The sequence below is a fragment of the Heptranchias perlo genome, chromosome 25, assembly GCF_035084215.1.
Source record: "Heptranchias perlo isolate sHepPer1 chromosome 25, sHepPer1.hap1, whole genome shotgun sequence".
Lineage (NCBI taxonomy): Eukaryota > Metazoa > Chordata > Chondrichthyes > Hexanchiformes > Hexanchidae > Heptranchias > Heptranchias perlo.
The window spans coordinates 9943367-9961183 of NC_090349.1; the positions used below are offsets into that span (position 1 = coordinate 9943367).

The 17817-nt window shown below is 43.4% G+C and overlaps 1 protein-coding gene across 1 annotated transcript; it reads right to left on the minus strand.

Annotated features, from left to right (window-relative positions):
• Nucleotides 1-710: 710 nt before the first annotated feature.
• LOC137341993 (immunoglobulin lambda-1 light chain-like) lies at nucleotides 711-6894 on the minus strand. Its single transcript, XM_068005564.1, has 3 exons — nucleotides 6784-6894; nucleotides 6307-6651; nucleotides 711-1100 (listed from the first exon to the last, which is right to left on the minus strand). Exons 1-3 carry the CDS (start codon nucleotides 6830-6832, stop codon nucleotides 778-780), a joined length of 717 nt encoding a protein of 238 aa, XP_067861665.1. The 5' UTR covers nucleotides 6833-6894; the 3' UTR covers nucleotides 711-777.
• Nucleotides 6895-17817: the final 10923 nt, after the last annotated feature.

Genomic DNA, 17817 nt, shown 5'->3' on the forward strand with positions numbered 1-17817 from the left:
GGTTGGAAGAACAGAGAGACTTGGGGTGTGTGTACACAAACCTTTGAAGGTGGCGGAACAAGTTGAGAAGAGAAGTTGAGAAAAACAAGAAAGTTCTGCTAAATCTTTATAAAACATTGGTTAGGCTTCAGCTGGAGTACTGTGTTCAGTTCTGGGCACCACACTTTAGGAAGGACGTCAAGGTCCTTGGGAGGGTTCAGAAGAGATTTACTTGAATGGTACAAGGAATGAGGGACTTCAGTTTTGTGGAGAGACTGGAGACGCTGGGTTTGTTCTCCTTAGAGCAGTGAAGAGTAAGAGAAGATTTACTAGAGGTGAACAGTGCTGTTACAGTAAATGAGGAGAAACTGTTTCCAGTGGCAGAAGCGTCGGTAACCGGATTTAAGGTGATTAGCAAAAGAACCAGAGGCGATATGAGGATGCACTGCCTGAAAGGATATGGGAAGCAGATTCAATAGTAACTTTCAAAAGGAAATTGGAAAAATACATGAAGGGAAAACAGGGCTACGGGGAAAGAGCAGGCGAGTGGGGCTAAAAGGATAGCTCCACCAACGAGCAGGCACTGGCATGATGGGCCGAGTGGCTTTCTTCTGTGCTAATTCTATGATTCTATGATTATACTGCGGCATTTGTAACCGCCAGCGGGTTAACGCGGGCAAGCTGCACATCTGTTGTTGTAATTTGAAATGTTCCACTTGAAATCAAACAGGTAATATCTGAATCATGAATTTATTTTTAAACAGAATGTATAACAGATCAATACATCAGTTTCTTGAATCAGATACAGCTGGATCTCGCGATACTTGTTTGAAGCGGGTTTGTCTGAGTTTCATGTTTAACCAGGCAGGAGTAAAGCTCGTGTGAGTTCCAGTCTGAGGCTGCCAGAGTCAGATAACTGCTCGCACTGAACGTGTTGTCCGTCTCCTGCTGGACCCGACTGGTCTCAACACCATTCCCTCTGACACTGCCATCTACAGTCCACTCAATCTCTACAGCGCCAGGGTTAAAGCCGTTCACCAAACACACCAGGGTCGCCTTGTTCTTTTCCGTTATTTGATCCGCTGAAGGCGGGAGGACGGACACCGAGGGGGCCCGCGGATCTGAAAAATAAAAACAAATGAAAGATCCAATCTTAAGTGACATAAAAAAATCGTCATCGACGTTTTACTGTCTTCAAATGTTTTATAATTCGGCGATACTCTACGAAGTATGAGGAATTTATTACAACGGGACCTCATTAGTATCAATTGTACAATGACAGGAGCCCGCAGTTCTAGAAAATATATAACTTGAGAACATTTCCTATTTTCCTACATGGAAAGGAACAGATAAAAATTATTTAAATGAAATTCAATCTAATCTCATTGAACATACTATAATACGAATTGAATAGCACTCCTCAAAGACATTGTATTTCTGTAATTTTTTGTGTCATTTCCTTTCCCCATTAAAGTTGAGCATGTCACTAAGAACATTTCCATATTTCGTAGAATCATAGAATGTTACAGCACAGAAAGAGGCCACTCGGCCTGTCGTGCATGTGCGGGCTCTTTGAAAGATCTATTCAATTAATCCTACTCCCCTGCACTTTCCTCATAGCCCTGCAAATGTTTCTTTTTCCAATATATATCCAATTTCCTTTTGCATGTTACTATTGTAACTGCTTCCATCTCCCTTTCAGTTGGTGCATTCCAGATCATAGAATCATAGAATCATAGAAGTTACAACATGGAAACAGGCCCTTCGGCCCAACATGTCCATGTCGCCCAGTTTATACCACTAAGCTAGTCCCAATTATCTGCACTTGGCCCATATCCCTCTATACCCATCTTACCCATGTAATTGTCCAAATGCTTTTTAAAAGACAAAATTGTACCCGCCTCTACTACTGCCTCTGGCAGCTCGTTCCAGACACTCACCACCCTTTGAGTGAAAAAAATGCCCCTCTGGACCCTTTTGTATCTCTCCCCTCTCACCTTAAATTTATGTCCCCTCGTTATAGACTCCCCTACCTTTGGGAAAAGATTTTGACTATCTACCTTATCTATGCCCTCATTATTTTATAGACTTCTATAAGATCACCCCTTAACCTCCTACTCTCCAGGGAAAAAAGTCCCAGTCTATCTAACCTCTCCCTATAAGTCAAACCATCAAGTCCCGGTAGCATCCTAGTAAATCTTTTCTGCACTCTTTCTAGTTTAATAATATCCTTTCTATAATAGGGTGACCAGAACTGTACACAGTATTCCAAGTGTGGCCTTACTAATGTCCTGTACAACTTCAACAAGACATCCCAACTCCTGTATTCAATGTTCTGACCAATGAAACCAAGCATGCCGAATGCCTTCTTCACCACCCTATCCACCTGTGACTCCACTTTCAAGGAGCTATGAACCTGTACTCCTAGATCTCTTTGTTCTATAACTCTCCCCAACGCCCTACCATTAACGGAGTAGGTCCTGGCCCGATTCGATCTACCAAAATGCATCACCTCACATTTACCTAAATTAAACTCCATCTGCCATTCATCGGCCCACTGGCCCAATTTATCAAGATCCCGTTGCAATCCTAGATAACCTTCTTCACTGTCCACAATGCCACCAATCTTGGTGTCATCTGCAAACTTACTAACCATGCCTCCTAAATTCTCATCCAAATCATTAATATAAATAACAAATAACAGCGGACCCAGCACCGATCCCTGAGGCACACCACTGGACACAGGCCTCCAGTTTGAAAAACAACCCTCTACAACCACCCTCTGTCTTCTGTCGTCAAGCCAATTTTGTATCCAATTGGCTACCTCACCTTGGATCCCATGAGATTTAACCTTGCCGTGTAACAACATTTCTCCTCACCTCGTCTGGTTCTTTTGACAATTATCTTAAATCTGTGTCCTTTGGTTATCGACCCACCTGCAAGTGGAAACACTTTCTCCCTATCTACTCATTAAAACCCTTCACAATTTTGAGCACCTCTATCAAATCTCCCCTCACCCTTCTCTGCCCCAAGGAGAACAACCCCAGCTACACTAGTCTCTCGGCATAACTGAAGTCACTGTCATTAGGAATATTCCCACATTTGTGAAGGAGTGGGAACAGAAAATAATAAAACAGGAAAATAACACTAACAGTATTACATTCAAATACACTCATGGGACTCAATCTGTCACAGACATTGAGTCCGAGGAGCAGAGGATCTAAAGAGAAAGTAAAAAGCAATAAATTCGAATTCGGGGCCAATATTGGAACCAATGCTGACTACAAAAATACAGTAATATTTCGCTCAAAACACTCGATTCCAATGAATTTACTGCTGATCTCAATTGTTTGCCTCTGTCTCTAGTTTCGTGCTGCTTTTGACGGAAGTGATAAATATTCGACCAATAATGGGGCTCATGGGCAAGCACTGCCACGGCCTCTCTGCTCGACTCGTGGTTTCATCAAGGTTTCCCGCCTCTGTCGGACGATGGCTATATTGTGCAAAAGTTCAGAAGACTTGGAATAATTCTTCCACACTCGAAATACGCTGTTTGGAGACAGATCCGGGGTCACGGTGTCTCAAAAAATATTTTTTAAATGAATACATTTTCCAATAAATAACGACTGTTATTGTAAACAATTAGTTCAATATTATATAATAATATCCCCAAAAATAACTTCAATATGCAAGCAATAATGCCTAAAGTAGCCTGGCCAATATATATCCCGCAATCAACATCAGTAAAACAGATTATCTGCTCATTATTACATTGCCGTTTGTGGGAACTTGCTGCGCATAACCTGGCTGCCGCGTTTCCAACATTACGACAATGACTTCATTTCAAAAGTATGACTTCACTTCAAATTGGCTGTAAAGCACTTTGGAACGTCCTGAGGTCGCGAAATGCTATATCAGTGCAAATTCGTTCTTTCTTTTCTTTCTGAATATTAAATAGAAATATTCCCATGATAACGACGATGAAATATAACCCAGTGTAAGAATGTTGAAGCCTGACTGTCACAATCTCCTGTCTCTTTCAATGACTGTTCGCACCGACCATGTGTTACAAGCACCAGCTGCCAATGGCAAACCCTCGTTAAAATGGTTTATGTAATGAAAGGCACGGAAGAAAAGGTTGAAACATTATTGTATCTTTTTTCAACCGTAGAATTAGGTATCAGAGGCTGAGCCGCTACAAATGTTTTTGGAATTGAAGTGCAGTGTCAGCTACAGCGGCGCGCCTCACCAATACCGCAGTTGCCCGGGTCGGTTTAACAATCTATTGCCATTCTGAGATGTTCGCCTTGGAACCTACAACGTCGCTTTGCTTTCTTTACATTATAAAATTTGGAGGCTGAATCTGCGAGTAAACCCGACAAGAGCCACCAACACCTAATTTCACAGTTGGTAATGTCCCTCTGCAACCCCCGGAGTATAGCTCAACATTCTGGTATGAAATATTAGGAGTCATGTGGGATAATTGAGCAGGTTTTACTGTCATTTTAAATTATTGCCTAAATGCCAAGAGTTTGGCAGTGAACTCACTTTAGGCTGGTTTGTAATGTAATTTTTTTCCAGATACCAATTCTTAATGGAATAACTGAAAATATAATGGAAGATTCTTTCTGTGATCCCACCTTAATGTAGCTCTGGAACCAAGTTAAAATAGCGATGGAGTATCCGCATTTTCTGTAATATTACTCCTCCCACTGACACTAATCATAGAACCAGTAGCAAAGCGCAATGGAGTGAATACAAAAGCAGGTACAAAAATCGGTAAACCTATTCTGAGACATTATTCACACAAAGTTGATCGGCTAGGAAGATAATGAGCGGATGACTTGTTACCAATAAACATCCTGCCAATAATTGATATTTATTACTGTGTTATGCCGAACATCGATTCGTGTTAATTATTATTACTCGCTGAGCGAAGCGGACCGGTATGATTGCAATAGTCATCACAATGACTGAGAACCTTGTATTGAACGGTTTTCACTGAGTTTGGAGACGAGTGGAAGACATTTACAGCAACTCACTACACCATCCTCCCGTAGTCTCAGTCCGAGAATGGTTATTTATTCTCGGGAGTGCTTTATGGGGAATGAAAACTCTATCGTGTGAAACTTTTGAATTTGTGTGTTTAGCCTTTTCCAACCATTAATTCCAGGAGAGCTATAATGATAGGGTGTCAGCCACTCTGGAAGACTTCGTGGGATTCATAGAATGATCGAATTCTACAGCTCAGAAGGAGGGCGATCGCGCCCGCCCCAGCTCTTTGAAAGAGCTGTCCATTTAGTCCATTTCCGTTACATTTTTGTCCATTTTCCAATGTTTATCCACTTCCCTTTCAAACGCCACCATGGATTCTGCTCGACCACTCTTACAGGTAGAACACCACATGTCCTAACAGTCGCTTAGGTAAAGAAAATATCCAAAACTCTCCATTTGTCCTTCTCGTAATGATATTAGATTTATGGTCTTTGTTTACCAACCGACTGATCAGTAAAAATCGTTCTTTTTTAATTTGACTGGCTGCCTTTTAAATATTACAGGACGGTGATTCAGATGCTCTGTATAAATATTGTTAAGGACAATAATCTTGATTTACACAAACTTAATCTTGCAAGAAAATGATTTTAAGGGTTTTTTTGGTACTTCGATCGCAGCGTTGCAAACGTTAGGGGAGAGTTTGACGAGCGCTTTGGAAATCAAAATTTAGAAAGTGATTGTCGCTGTAATCACTATGAGAGACTCGGACACAGATATTTTTCGGTGAAAATATTTTTTTTAAGCTGCTGTAAGAAAATAATTCATAATTCCGAACATTTTCTGCAGAATACACCGCAAACTTATAGTAAAAATAGCTTCTCTCGTCTCCTCTCATAAATAAAACCTCACAGTACGGATATCATCTTAATAAATGGCTCCTGTACCCTTCCCAAGGCCTTCACACCCTCCCTAAAGTCGAGAGCCTCTTGTCCCTGGCTATCTCTTGAATATCACTGGACGCTGATTCACACGCTCTATATCAATATATTTTAAGGGCAATAATCTTGATTTAAACGAACTCAATCTACCAAACAAATTATTTTAATATATGATTTTTGGTATTTCTTCCGTAATGTTGCCAATGGTAGGGGACAGTTTGGTGAGTGCTTTGGATACGGAATAGAGAAATAGTGATTGTCGCTGTAATCACCACGAGAGAGTCGGACACTGGTATGTTTTGAACCAGGTAACTTCGACTTAAAAAATTGAACCAAAAATCGAAAACTGGTAACTGACAAATCCCAAGTTGCACATTGCGAAAAATTTACTTACTGCCCAGATTCAGCTTGGTTCCTCTCCCGAAATTGAATGCAGCGGCACTGCTGAGCGTGGCACCACAGTAATAATCGGCGGCGTCCTCGGATTGCACGTTGGTGATGGTTAAATGCATCTTGTTGGTCGACGAGTCCACAGATCCGGTGAATCGATCTGGAATCCCCGAGCCTCTGGAGCTCCCATACCAAACAAACACAGGGGCACTGCCGGGTTTCTGCCAGTACCAGCTCGTGTAGTAGCTGCTGATGCTGCCTCCGGACAGGGTACAGGTGATCTTGACGGTTTTGCCCGGGGTGGTTGAGATGGATGTTTCCTGATTCAGGACAGCATCCGCGTTTGTACCTGGTGAAATAACAAGTTATTGATCAGTCACACTGTGAAATTCTGAATATTTAGATCCGTTCAACTGAAGCACAATAAAAAATCAGGGCAATGTAAAAAACAGCGATATTAAAGGTTAAGCCGTGTACTTACATTGGAGACAGAGCATGAATACGGCGAGAACTCGAAGCCATTCAGTCATGGTGAAGGTTTTGGTGACGGTTAGCAGTAAAATGTTTCCTGAGAAGAACGCAGTTCTGGGCTCTTTCTAAACCTCCTTAAGAAGTTACAAACATTGCAACGTCACTGAGTATTAATTATTCATGCAAATCTCCGTCCACGTGACATGGCGCCGTAGGATCACAGGTACTCCGCTGACTATATTTGTACAATGCACATTCCAGACATTTAAACAAAATGAGTAACAATGAGTCAAAGTCATAGATTACAACACGGGAATGGTTGAATACAGCAAAACAAGTGCGGTGAAACAAGGGGGAGCGATCAGGTGACTCCAGGCCTGGGTTTTAGAAACCTGAAGGTTGTAATAGCGAGGAACGGCTGTCGGCGGGAGAGTGTTGAATGGTTTAGGGGTCCACAGAGAGAATGAATTAGAGAAGGAGAGTTTGAAATGAGTTTGGATTTGTACACAGTGAGGATTTAAGGAGGTGGAACAGCGTGCAGAGGGGTGTTTTTTGGAGTGAGGTTAATAATTTAGGAAGTTCACATGTGTTTCTTTCACATATGTGACCGTACATTTAATGTATTCCGTTGAAATTTGGAAGTTCCGTTGCTTCTGCATACAGGGCTGATTGTAAGCTTGATTCATACCAGGGAAGGGGGATGTCAAAACTGCATTATATTCAACAATTTTAATACGTGTTAACAAATATGAGTGAATCATGTAGTGAATAATCGAGAGTCAAGCGTTGACATATCGTGCCTCCACATTCATTATTTGGACGTGTAGATTATCACATCCAGCGGCACACTTCTTGGGGGCCATCTGAAATAATTGACATTTCCCGAAAGGAATTGATTGAACCGAGTTTTCATCCAGCCCAATCTGAAGGGATAAATATATTCTCTCTGCTGACTCGAAACATCTGACTTGTATTGTGTTAGGAGCTGTTTGGCCCACTTGTTCGTGAGGTGAATTAACAGCAAAAGCAGCGCGTGATTCAACACAAATTATAATAAAATTGTCAGTCTCACTCAGAGACCCAAAAGAAGTTTGGGAGTTATAAATGCCACACTAGTGCAGTTGGGATGCTGTTATGAGGCTGATTTAGAAGGCACGAGTGCAATAATTCCTATGATCGCTTTTTTTGTAGCAACAAAAGGTCGAAGGCTCTGTACGTTTTTACATTTCCGCGAAACCAGAAGTGCATCGCGTTTAGAAAGTGCTTAGAATTTCACTGGACACATCGGAACAGAAGGAATCTTCACCTATACATTTAGAATGTCGCTACAAATAGCTTAATTTATGGTTTGTAAAGCTAGGCGCGATACAATAACACCTGGCGTAAGAATTGCTTTGGTCGCAAATGTTTGTGAAGAATTCTTTATATTTTCTAGAAATATTGAATACGAGAAATCTTCACCAATGTATCGAGCACCCGTTGCACATAGTGACCAGAGGCAGTCTCAATACATAGTGCATCATGTTGCCTGAGCGACACCCAGCGTTCACAAGAGCTAAACCTGGAGCCACCAATGCCACACTTCACAGGCCGCATTAGATGAAATACGGTCACTCCCACATAGCAATTATTGCGCATATAGGGCGACGCTCAGTGCTATATGGTTGATCTCATTGGTTTATTATCATCGTCGAATCTCACTGATTTTATTCAATATCTTGCATCGCACTCTACACTGGGCGTTGATGAACATATTTCTGTTATAACCTCTAATTTTCCATGGTTTGCTTTTCAAATGTAAAAAGGACTAAGGAAATCAATCGACAAAGCATGCGAATAGCCAGTTTTGCACCAAACATTTTTCAGGTGAAGATGAAGATTGTGCTGCAGTTTGATCCATCTCTACCGGCAAACTGATTAAAATCTTCTGAATTTGGCACTCTTGTATTTTCATTCTTCTTAAATTAAACCTACATTTATATATCGGATTCACTCAGCCGACATGTGTTTACATTCCGTGGTATCGGGGGAGGGGAGAAGTGACTTTGTCTGGCGCTTTGGAGAGGCCAAATGGAGGGTATGGTGGACTGCCGCATGGCGCTCTGCGAGGTTCAGGCTGCTGCTTGTTGCCGGTTGGTATTTTCACACTACACATACTCCTTGGATTCAATGTCAATGACGACACCCACGAACGGATCTGCCTTCCTCTCCGAACGAGGATGTGACTTTATCTGCTCAATATGAAGGAAAACACAATGTGATCCAGGGATTGACCAATGCTGCCTTTTATATGCGCTGGCCTGACCTCCTAATCTTTTTGTATCTGAAATAAGCTCAGATAGTAAACCAACAGACACATTTATTTAACGTTTAACATATAATTGAACAGTACTGAACATAAATACATACTACAGTCTGCACACTTCCCCAACCTCCATGTTTTCTCCTGTGCGATCTCGGAACATAAAATTGATCCTGTAAACACCGTCGTTCACTTCTTTAGCGGCGAAACACCACCAGATAGCTAGATCTATCTCATTCTGAATGCTGGCTTTAAAATCGCTCACTGACTTCTGGGGAAAAGGCAGCCTCATATATATCATTTAACATCCTTTGAGGATATACTGAAACAAAGAGCATTAATAATCAAATCTTTCTAATTATATTAGACTAACATCATTCACAGCTTGTCAGTAGGTGGGATGTTAGCCCACACAAATGCCTCTGCCAATATAATAAATTTCAATCGAACTCTTTGTTCTGTGTGCCTGTACCTGGCCATGGTGTCAGGTTAATGTAGTTGAACAGAAAAACATTTAAGTAGCTTCTGAGTGATACCTTTCGCATCTCAGGCTGTAATATATAACAAAAACTTGCATTATATAGGACCTTTAAAATGGAAAAAAGTTCCAAGGCCCTTCACAGAGGCATGATGGAAAAATGGATACAGAACCAATGAGGAGGGATTGAGAAGATTGGTCAAAGAGATGAGTTTCAATGAGGGTCTTAAAAGAGGAGAAAGAGAGATGGCGAGGCGGAGGGGTTTAGCGAGAAATTCCAGCGAGTGGGACTTCGGTGGCTAAAGATACGGCCACTAAGGCTGGGTTGATGGGAATGTGGGACGCACAAGAAGCCGGAGTCAGAGGAAAGGGAGCAGGAGAGGGGGTCGTAAAGCTCAAGGAGGTTCCAGAGATAGGGAAGGGCGAAGCCATGGAGGAATTTAAACACAAGCATGATAACTTTAAAATTGAGGCGTAAGGGGAAGGGGAGCCAATAGTATAACAGAGAACGATGCCTTCTTGTCACATCACGTTTCATTTTTGAAAGATCCTTTGCATTCGAGACCTCTGCCTTTCTTGGGAGTACCATGTAGAGTGTGGTGACATACCACCCTCCCTGGCGATCATCCAGTGTGTCAGGATTCGATCGGCTACATAAAGCAGACGTTCCAATCCAAACCCTGGCCCGGAACGTTACATGGTGTAAAACGATCTTCTGGCCATTCCTAAGCAGATAAAAGGTTGTTTCCTGGATATAATGTCTCTTTTAACATGGACTGCTCTACAGGTTTGAGCTCTTTCTCTGCCATCCCCGAATCCTTTGGATGCGGTCAATTTGCTGCACCTCCTTCAGTCCCACTTGCAGGATAGGGGTATCACAGAGTTATTTGCAGGTACAACCTGCTGCTCTGCATGCGTCCACTGTGCATGGACCTAACACAAGTCTGTCATCTGACATCCCGCTGGGCTCCTCACTCTATCCAAGAGGATGAAGTCCATGATCGTGCATCAACTGTTCCTTCACCTATCAGTCTCGCTGATGAAATGCTCTTCCTTATTAGTTCAAGTGTATGTCAGTTTTCCTTCACCGAACCGCGAATTTTTATGGAACGACGATGTGTTGACATCAGTGTAGAAATTCGATCACGCCCAAAAACTAACGCGCAGGCGCCAAGTGCGCGCTGCACGAGCCTCTCCACGTCGACTGAAGAACAATGTTAAATTCGTGCAGGCAGGTCATTAAAATGAGTAACGGTTTCCCTCACTGCTTATTGGCGTCCCGCCTGTTTTCGTAGTGGGGGACAGTGTGTGTGTGTGTGGCGGGCGGGTTGGTGGTGGTGGTGGTGGTGGGTAGGTGTTACTGAGAGTCGGGCGTCGTCGGCGCCGCTTACAGGCAGCCAGCACCTCCTCAAGGGGAGCTGCAGCCAGAGTTCAGAGTAACTTCACAATATCGACAAATGGCTGCATGAGGTACAGTGAGTGCAGACACATTCTCTGCTATCGCATTGGGGGCCTGATCTCGGCTTCAAATCTTGATTGGGAGGGGTGGGGGGAGGAGAAAGCCCTTTAGGCAACATCTCTGCCACCAGTGGGAAGAGATTCCCGAGGAGATCAATGCCAGGAGCTTAGCTCCAAGTCTGTGGCTTTAATACCATGACCCCACCAAAATTATGGGGGGTTACCTCTTACCTCTCACCTCAATTATTCTCTCCCCATACCTACAGCCAAACGACCCTCCCCCGGTTCCCTTCAATCTTTTCGGATCACTGCATCAATTTCACTCCACCTCCTTCTCATCCTACTCAAACTCTGCACTTCCCAGTCTCACCACTATTGCAACCCTCACTTCTCTACACACATGCTGCACACAGCATCAACACATTCGCAAAAGATCTCACCAGGCTGTCACGAACACACTTCCTTCTTTCATGCAGGAAAAGGGCACACACAACACGAGGCAGCAGGCAGCGACCATAGGAGGCCAAGGCCGCCTGTGCACTCTTTCCCCACTTGAGGATGACAGGCTGGCCGTCAACGGGAGCAGGCGAGACATGGCCATGAGGACTGGCAACGCTGGAAGTGATGTCGTCAGGGATTTCTTCATCCCTAATCTTTTTCCCTTCTTCTATCTTATCCGACACACTGCATGGCTACCTGTGGTTGTTTTCACCAGCCACTCATCTCTCTCTTCTCTTCCTTCACACGTAAAGATAACCCTTCCATTGCTACTCACACGGCTGACATGTTGGCTCTGGGGACACAGAGCCATCGGAGAGATGAGGCATAGTCCCAGGACAGTGGTCTCAGCTGAGTGGGAGAAGCACGTGCTCCTGCACCACCCTTCCAGCCAGTGTTCTTCTTAGTGCCACGTAGCCAGTTGGCCCAGACATCCTTGGTCCACACCAAGCTGCTGCAGTCTGTAGCTGAGCCCTCAAGGCCCAGAGCTGTTTGAGGGCACCGACCACACCCTGCTGAAGTGTGCTTAGTGGAAACTCTGCGGCTTTCCAGCTACGAAGCTGCAGCCGATGGGGATATACCCAATAGCAGCACAGCAAAGTAAACCAGCACAGAAGACAAAAACTAAGGGGTTGAACAAGGGTGATTCTTAATTTTTCCTGTTAACTCTCGTCCACTTTTGAATTAGAGTTGTTGGAGTAATTTTTCTACGGATTTGGTGTTGGTGTTAATGAAGTGATAGCAAGACCCATAACGTTGGACTGAAGGAACACAATCAGATGGTGGTAGTAAGGGCAGAGGCGATAAAGATTGAACGACTGTTGGTGTATTGTGGATGGGAGAGCTGTTTCAGCGAAAACTTTCTTGGATGAATCAGTGTCCGAGAGCTCTGGCAGTTAGGGGCACCAGTGGTTTATGCTGCTCTTGCTGTTCCTCCTCCAAGTGGTGCGAAGAGCTGCTCCCTCAGTATTGCAAAGTTATGCAGCTCACGACCACAAATCTGGAATCACAGCCAGGGCTGTGGTGCAGAGCTTCCCCCGAACTGTGCAGGCTGCAGACGCGATGCTTAGCACACTGAAGATCCGCCCAATTATATTTCTGGTCGTGGCATGGCTCGCGTTGTCGGCCAGCTCTTTGTCTGTACACGGGTTCTCGACAGGAGTTTTGAGCCACGTTTGAAGGGGATATTCCTTATAGCCCAGTAGCCAGCGTGTGCCCTGGCAGCCTGGTTGAATTAAAGGCAGCAGAGAGGACTGGCACAGGATGAAGGAATCATTACTGCTGCCAGAAACCTGGGCACGGACCTGCATTTTTCCCGTTAACTATTATGCACTTATGGAATAGAGTTGTTGGAGCAATTTTTCCTGGAATTGATGTTGTTGTAATGAAGTGAGGGATAAACCGATAAAGCTTGACTGAAGGAAAGTAATCAGGTGTTGGTACAAGGGACAGTGGTGATAAGAATTGCGGGACTGTTGGTGCATTGGGTATGTAGGAAGGGGATGATTGAGCTGATCGGTCGCCCAAAGCCTTGACAGGTAGGGGCACTGCTGGTCGATGCTGCTCCTGCTTTTCCTCCTCCTCCCCGCATGCAAGAACGGTACTACTATAAACATGGGTGACTTTAATCTACATATAGATTGGTCAAACCAATTTAGCAATAATACTGTGGGGGAGGAATTCCTGGAGTGTGTACGTGATGGTTTACTTGACCAATATGTTGAGGAACCAACTAGAGAACAGGCGATCCGAGAGTGGGTATTGTGCAATGAGAAAGGATTAATTAACAATCTTGTTGTGCAGGGTCCCTTAGGGAAGAACGACCATAACATGATAGAATTCCTCATTAAGATGGAGAGTGAAGTTGTTTGAATCCGAAACTTGGGTCCTGAATCGAAATAAAGGAAATTACGAAAGTATGAGGTGCGAGTTGGCTGTGATAGATTGGGGAACTTTACTAAAAGGGATGATAGTGGATAGGCAATGGCTAATATTTAAAGAAAGTATGCAGGAATTACAACATGTATTCATTCCTGTCTGGCGCAAAAATAAAACAGGAAAGGTGGCTCAACCGTGGCTTACAAAAGAAATTAGGGATAGTATTAGATCCAAAGAGGAGACATATAAAATTGCCAGAAAAAGTGTCAAGCCTGAGGATTGGGAGCAGTTTAGAATTCAGCAAATGAGGACAAAGAGATTGATTAAGAGGGGAAAATAGAGTATGAGAGTAAACTAGCAGGGAACATAAAAACTGACTGTAACAGCTTCGAAAATATGTCAAGAGAAAAAGATTAGTGAAGACAAATGTAGGTCCCCTACAGTCAGAAATGGGGGAAATTATAATGGGGAACAAAGAAATGGCAGAACAATTAAACACATACTTTGGTTCTGTCTTCACAAAGGAGGACACAAATAACCTCCCAGAGATGTTATGGAACCAAGGGTCTAGTGAGAGGGAGGAACTGAAGGAAACCAGTATTAGTAAAAGAATAGTGCTAGGGAAATTAATGGCTGACAAATCCCCAGGGACTGATAATCTACATCCCAGGGATCTAAAGGAAGTGGCCATGGAAATAGTGGATACATTGGTGATCATCTTCCAAAATTCTATAGATTCTGGAACAGTTCCGACAGATTGGAGGGTGGCAAATGTAACCTCACTATTTAAAAAAGGAGGGGGAGAAAAAACAGGGAATTACAGACCAGTTAGCCTAACATCAGTAGTGGGGAAAATGCTGGAGTCTATTATAAAAGATGTGATAACAGAACACTTGGAAGGCATTAACGGGATTGGACAAAGTCAGCATGGGTTTATGAAAGGGAAATCATGCTTGACAAATTTACTGGAGTTTTTTCAGAATGTAACGAGTAGAATAGATCGGGGAGAACCAGTGGATGTGGCGTACTTGGATTTTCAGAAGCCGTTTGATAAGATCCCACACAAGGGGCTCGTGTGAAAAATTAAAGCACATGAGATTGGGGGTAATGTACTGGCATGGATTGAGAATCGGTTGACAGACAGGAAACAGAGAGCAGGAATAAACGGCTCCTTTCCCGGGTGGCAGGCAGTGACTAGCGGGGTACCGCAGGGATCAGTGCTTGGGCCCCAGCTATTTCCAATATATATCAATGATTTGGATGAGGGAACGAAATATAAAATTTCCAAATTTGCAGACGAGACAAAGCTGGGGTGGAATGTGAGCTGTGAAGAGGATACAAAGAGTCTCCAATGTGATTTAGACAAGTTAGATGAATGGGCAAGAACATGGCAGATGCAGTATAACGTGGATAAACGTGAGGTTATCCACTTTGGTTGTAAAAACAGAAAGGCAGATTATTATCTGAATCGTGATAGATTGAGAAAAGGGGAGGTGCAAAGGGACCTGGGTTTCCTTGTACACCAGTCGCTGCAAGTGAGCATTCAGATGCAGCAAGCAGTAAGGAAGGCGAATGGTATGTTGGCCTTCATTGCAAGTGGATTTGAGTTCAGGAGTAGAGATGTCTTACTGCAGTTATACAGGGCCTTGGTGAGACCACATTGGAGCATTCTGTGCAGTTGTGGTCTCCTTCTCTGAGGAAGAATATCCTTACCACGGAGGGAGAGCAACAAATGTTTACCAGACTGATTGCTGGGATGGCAGGACTGACGTATGAGGAGAGTTTGAGTCGACTCGGCCTATATTCACTAGAGTTTAGAAGATTGAGAGGTGATCTCATCGAAACATATAAAATTCTAACAGGACTAGACAGACGAGATGCAGGGAGGATGTTCCCGATGGCTGGCGAGTCCAAAACTAGGGATCACAGTCTCAGGATACGTGGTGTGCCATTTTGAACCGAGATGAGGAGAAATTTCTTCACTCAAAGGGTGGTGAATCTATGGAATTCTCTACCACAGAAGGCAATGGAGGCCAATTCGTTAGATGTATTCAAGAAGGAGATAGATATATTTCTAAATGCTAAAGGGACCAAGGGACATGGGGAAAAAGCGGGAACAGGGTACTGAGTGAGACGATCATCCATGATAATTTTGAATGGCGGAGCAGTCCCGAAGGGCCGAATGGCCTACTCTTGCTCCTATTTTCTATGTTTCTATGTTAAATCTTGATGCCCAAGTCGTGGTAAGGGTTGGTCCCTCATTATTGCAAAGTTGTGCAGCACACGACCACAAATCTGGAAACGTAGTCAGGACTGCAGTGCCGAGCTCCTCACGAACGGTCCAGGCAGCAGAAGCGATGCTTGTGCACACCGGCGGTCTGGCTAATTATATTATTGGTAGTGGCATGCTTCTCGTTGTAGATCAGCTTTGTTCAAGCGATCCTGTCAGAAGTCATGTGCCATGTCGGGAGGGGCTACTCCGTGCCACCCAGTTGCCAACGCTGTGACCTGTCAGCCTGTTTGGAATAAACGCAGAGCAAAGGACTGGCTCAGGTTGAATTAATCATGTCTGCTGCCTGAAACTGGGCACAGCCCTGCATGATGTCGTGCATGTGATCACAAACAAGTTGGACATTTTCCGATTTGCAGTTTCGTGAAATCTGCTCCACAGCGACCCTGCTGGTGAGAGAAGGGGCTTCTCTTTCAAGTGCACTCAAACGGCAGTGAATTCAATCAAAACTGCTTGCCGTCCTATTATGCACCGGAAATGCCGCAAAAATAATTAAAATGTAATCTAATACAGGGATTATCGGCGTATGTTGGGTTGGGAAGAACTAACTTTGTACAACCTGGAATTGTCTCTGAAATCTCCTGAACTCATTGTTCTCAGCACATTTGAAGTTTGTAAACAATTTTACAACACCAAGTTATAGTCCAGCAATTTTATTTTAAATTCACAAGCTTTCGGAGACTTCCTCCTTCCTCAGGTAAATGTTTGTTATTTGTCATTTGAAGTTTGATTAATATTATTCTTATCAGTGAGTGTCACACCACATTACCATGATCTGATACCATGTGATTTCTTAAGGAGATCAGTCTGAATAAATAACATTAAAGGGATACAGAGTTTGTGATGAAGGTGAATGTGAATGTAAAAAGCGTGACAATTTGCTGGACTGGTTTCAGTAAAAAATGTTAATGGAATTGTAATTACTTCCGATCCGAGTTGGTGCCCGTCGCACTTGCTCCAGTGTTAAGAATCGATAAACAAGGGTAAAAGGAATCGAATCCCATTGAAAAATAAAATCTCGCAAAGCCAGAAATTGCAGCGCCCAAATACCTGGACAACCAAAGCAGAGGCTGTCACATTTGGGACCTGAATTTGTGTCACCAGATGATTTAGTAAAACTTACACGAGGTTCTTTCAATTATTGTCAGAAACACACGGATACACAGTTCAAACGGTTCCCTACACCGATAGAATTTAAAGAAATGCGGCTTAAAAAATATAGTACCACTGTACATATCTGGCAACTACCTGAACGTCTACTCTCTTGGTACCTCTTTATATATTGACTCACTCTCACAGACCCTTCTTCCTACACAAATCTTTGAAGGTGACAGGTCAAGTTGAGAAGGCTGTTAAAAAAGCAAATGGGTTCCTGGGCTTTATCAATAGAGGCATAGACTACAAAAGCAAGGACGTTATGTTAAACGCTTAGAAAGCAAAGGTTAGGCCTAAGTTGGAGTATTGTGTTCAGTTGAGGGCATCACACTTTAGGAAGGATGTCAAGACCTTAGAGAGGAATCAGAAGAGGTTTACTAGAATGGTACGAGGGATGAGGGCCTTCAGTTATGTGGAGAGATTGGAAAAGCTGGGGTTGTTCTCCTGAGAGCAGAGAAGGTTAAGAGGGGATTTGATAGAGGTATTCAAAATCATGAACGGTTTTAATAGAGTAAATAAGGAGAAACTGTTTCCAGTGGCAAAAGTGTCGGTGAAAAAAAAGATGAGCTTTCAGGTGATTGGCAAAAGAACAAGAGGCGGCATGAGGAAAAATAAAATTACGCCGCGAGTTGTTGTGATCGGGAATGCACTGCCTGAAAGGGTAGTAAAAGCAGGTCCAATAGTAATTTCCAAAAGGGTATTGGATAAATGCTTGAAGGGAAAAATACAGGACTATGGGGAAAGAGCTAACGAGTGGGACTAATTAAATAGTTTTACCAAAGAGCTGGCACAGGCACAATGGGACGAATGGCCACCTTCTGTGCTGATTCTAGGGTTCTATGATTACACTGCGTTATTTGTAAAGTTACAATGAAGCTTTCACCAAGTCAATGTGGACACACTGAAAGATAGAGCCAGTGGGCTAAAGCGCGCAAACTGCACATCTGATGTTGTGATTTAAATGTTCCACTTAAAATCAAAGAGG

What these genes read in the sequence shown, in the direction of transcription:
- LOC137341993 (XM_068005564.1), bottom strand. Translation starts at nt 6,832, where the DNA reads ATGACTGAATGGCTTCGAGTTCTCGCCGTATTCATGCTCTGTCTCCAA. An exon ending in ATTCATGCTCTGTCTCCAAT is followed by an intron (nt 6,652 to 6,783) that starts GTAAGTACACGG and finishes TTATTTCACCAG; the next exon opens with GTACAAACGCGGATGCTGTC. An exon ending in AACCAAGCTGAATCTGGGCA is followed by an intron (nt 1,101 to 6,306) that starts GTAAGTAAATTT and finishes TTTATTTTTCAG; the next exon opens with ATCCGCGGGCCCCCTCGGTG.